Source organism: Cyprinodon variegatus, unplaced genomic scaffold (assembly GCF_000732505.1).
Source record: "Cyprinodon variegatus isolate N-32 unplaced genomic scaffold, C_variegatus-1.0 Scaffold558, whole genome shotgun sequence".
Taxonomy (NCBI): domain Eukaryota; kingdom Metazoa; phylum Chordata; class Actinopteri; order Cyprinodontiformes; family Cyprinodontidae; genus Cyprinodon; species Cyprinodon variegatus.
The window spans coordinates 299300-301347 of NW_015151011.1; the positions used below are offsets into that span (position 1 = coordinate 299300).

A 2048-nucleotide genomic window follows, 5' to 3' on the forward strand; every position below is an offset into this window, starting at 1 on the left:
TGCGTCTCTGGTGACATCATCATGCTGGGTTAGTGCGACAGAAATCAGGAAAGTAAACAATGAAGAGCATCATGGAAGGAAGCCAGGTCGTAGTCAGGTTTTCTTTATTGTTTCTCTCTATTATCTGTCCCCACGCCACTGTGTCTCTGGTGACATCATCATGCTGGGTTAGTGCGACAGAAATCAGGAAAGTAAACAATGAAGAGCATCATGGAAGGAAGCCAGGCCATAGTCAGGGTGCTTTATTGTTTCTCTCTATCTGAATCCGTCTCACCTGCTGCTCCTCGTTTATCCAATGGAAACAGCTGATTCTGCTGGTTAGATCAGAGGCGACTGGCGCGGCGTGTTGACGTCCGTACGTTGCGTTCAATGGTTCCCACAGCATGCCGATCAGAGCCGAGGAGATTTTAACGCGAGCCGCTTGCTGAGCGTTAAACGGGTTTTAGAAACATTTCATCTACCCCCTTTCCCACTGTCCAAAAAACCCATTTAAACTGGAAACAATGGGCTTTTAGTGGCAGTGGCAACAACCCAGTGACGCGTGTCTCCCCGGGTCAAACGACTCGGCAAGCGACCCGCATGGCGCTGTGACAGAGTCATTTAGCAGGTGGTTTGTTTGGAACGGAGAGCAGGGCAATCTCAGAAACACCTCAAACCAAGGGTTCAGTAAAGCACAGGAGTGGAGGGATGATGATGTGGGCTGTTCCAACCTTCTCTTTTATCACATCTTAATGAGGCTTATCCCTCTTCTTGGTCTCTAGAGAACAGCTTCCTGTGGAACCACAAGTCCGAAGGCTACAAGAACCGGGAGCTGCGATGGAAAACGCTGGAGCGGCTCAGGGTCCAGCTCTCCTCCCAGCCTCCGCCGGTTCCTTTCACAGGTACCGTCGTTTAAGGCGCACCGCTAATCGTCCTTCATCTCCAGGAATCTGGAATGATGTCAGATTAACTTTTAAACTACTTTAGAGCTGTTGGAATGTGTTCAAAGCAATTTATAATGAAAATACAAGAAGGTAATAAAACATTATTTGGTTTAACAACATTTCAATAAATTATTTCCCTTAAAGAGAAACCAGTAAGTGTTAAGATCCTAGATTCTTAAAGTTCGGTGATCATTCCTGAGGGAATAATTGAAGGAATAATGGACCCTTCAGCTTCTTTAGTAAGTTTTGGCTAGTTTAAGCTAGCATTTTAAAGGGGTCACAGTTGACAGTCGTAGGGAAGTCATCTTTAAATGTATTCTTTATCAGAGGAACGCTCCAGCTGGTCCTTCTATTCCACATCTGTCCAGTTTTCCCTCAATTGGCCCAAAAACAATTATGATCTGGAAATTTAAGTAGGAAGAGATTTGAATATGAATTCTTTGCGATATCAGCAAACTTCCACCTTTGTTTTGTGTTTTCTGCAGTGGAAGACATCAAGAACAAGTTCAAGAACCTGCGTACGACCTTTCAGCGTCAGTACAAGATGGTCCAAGCGAGCGGCGAGGGCCTCTTCATCCCACAGTGGAAGCACTACCAGCAGCTGATGTTCCTGCAGGCCTGCTGCAGTCAGGAGGACCCGGCCAACAACACGCCCCCTATGGTTCCTAAGGAGGAGAACCAGTTCCCGCTCACCTCCCCTGCACTCCTCTCCTTCCTCCCCTCCCCGTCCTCCTCTTCATCCTCATGTGCCCCCTCCGGCGTCGTTGGGAGGTGTTTCTGGACAGAAGAAAAGGAACGCGAGCTGATATCCTTCTATGCAGGTAATAAACAGAAACGTCCCGATGACTCTTCTTCTGAAGCGGTTTGTTCTTGACTGGACTTTGGTCCTTTTGCAGAACATGGCTGCCTGTGGAACAGGAAGTCTGAGAATCACAACAACCGTCAACTCAGACAGAACCTCTTGGAGTCGCTAAGGAAGCAGCTCTCAGACCAGCTGGTGTCTTTTTCTGGTAAACATGCTTCTGTAAATCTTTTAGGTCAGCGGCCGGAACCAGGAGGCCGGATTACTGGGTCAGACGGATAAGTTCAGGTTCAACCCTGAACACAAATTAAATGAACATTTTA

The 2048-nt window shown here is 47.2% G+C and overlaps 1 protein-coding gene across 1 annotated transcript in view; it reads left to right on the forward strand.

Moving 5' to 3' along the window:
- Window positions 1–2048, forward strand: part of LOC107095584 — a 7412-nt gene that overhangs the window by 3460 nt on the left and 1904 nt on the right. Inside the window, exons 2-4 of the mRNA XM_015391735.1 lie at window positions 762–881; window positions 1409–1744; window positions 1820–1933. Coding sequence (XP_015247221.1) covers window positions 762–881; window positions 1409–1744; window positions 1820–1933 — 570 coding nt within the window. The remainder of the gene's footprint in view (window positions 1–761; window positions 882–1408; window positions 1745–1819; window positions 1934–2048) is intronic.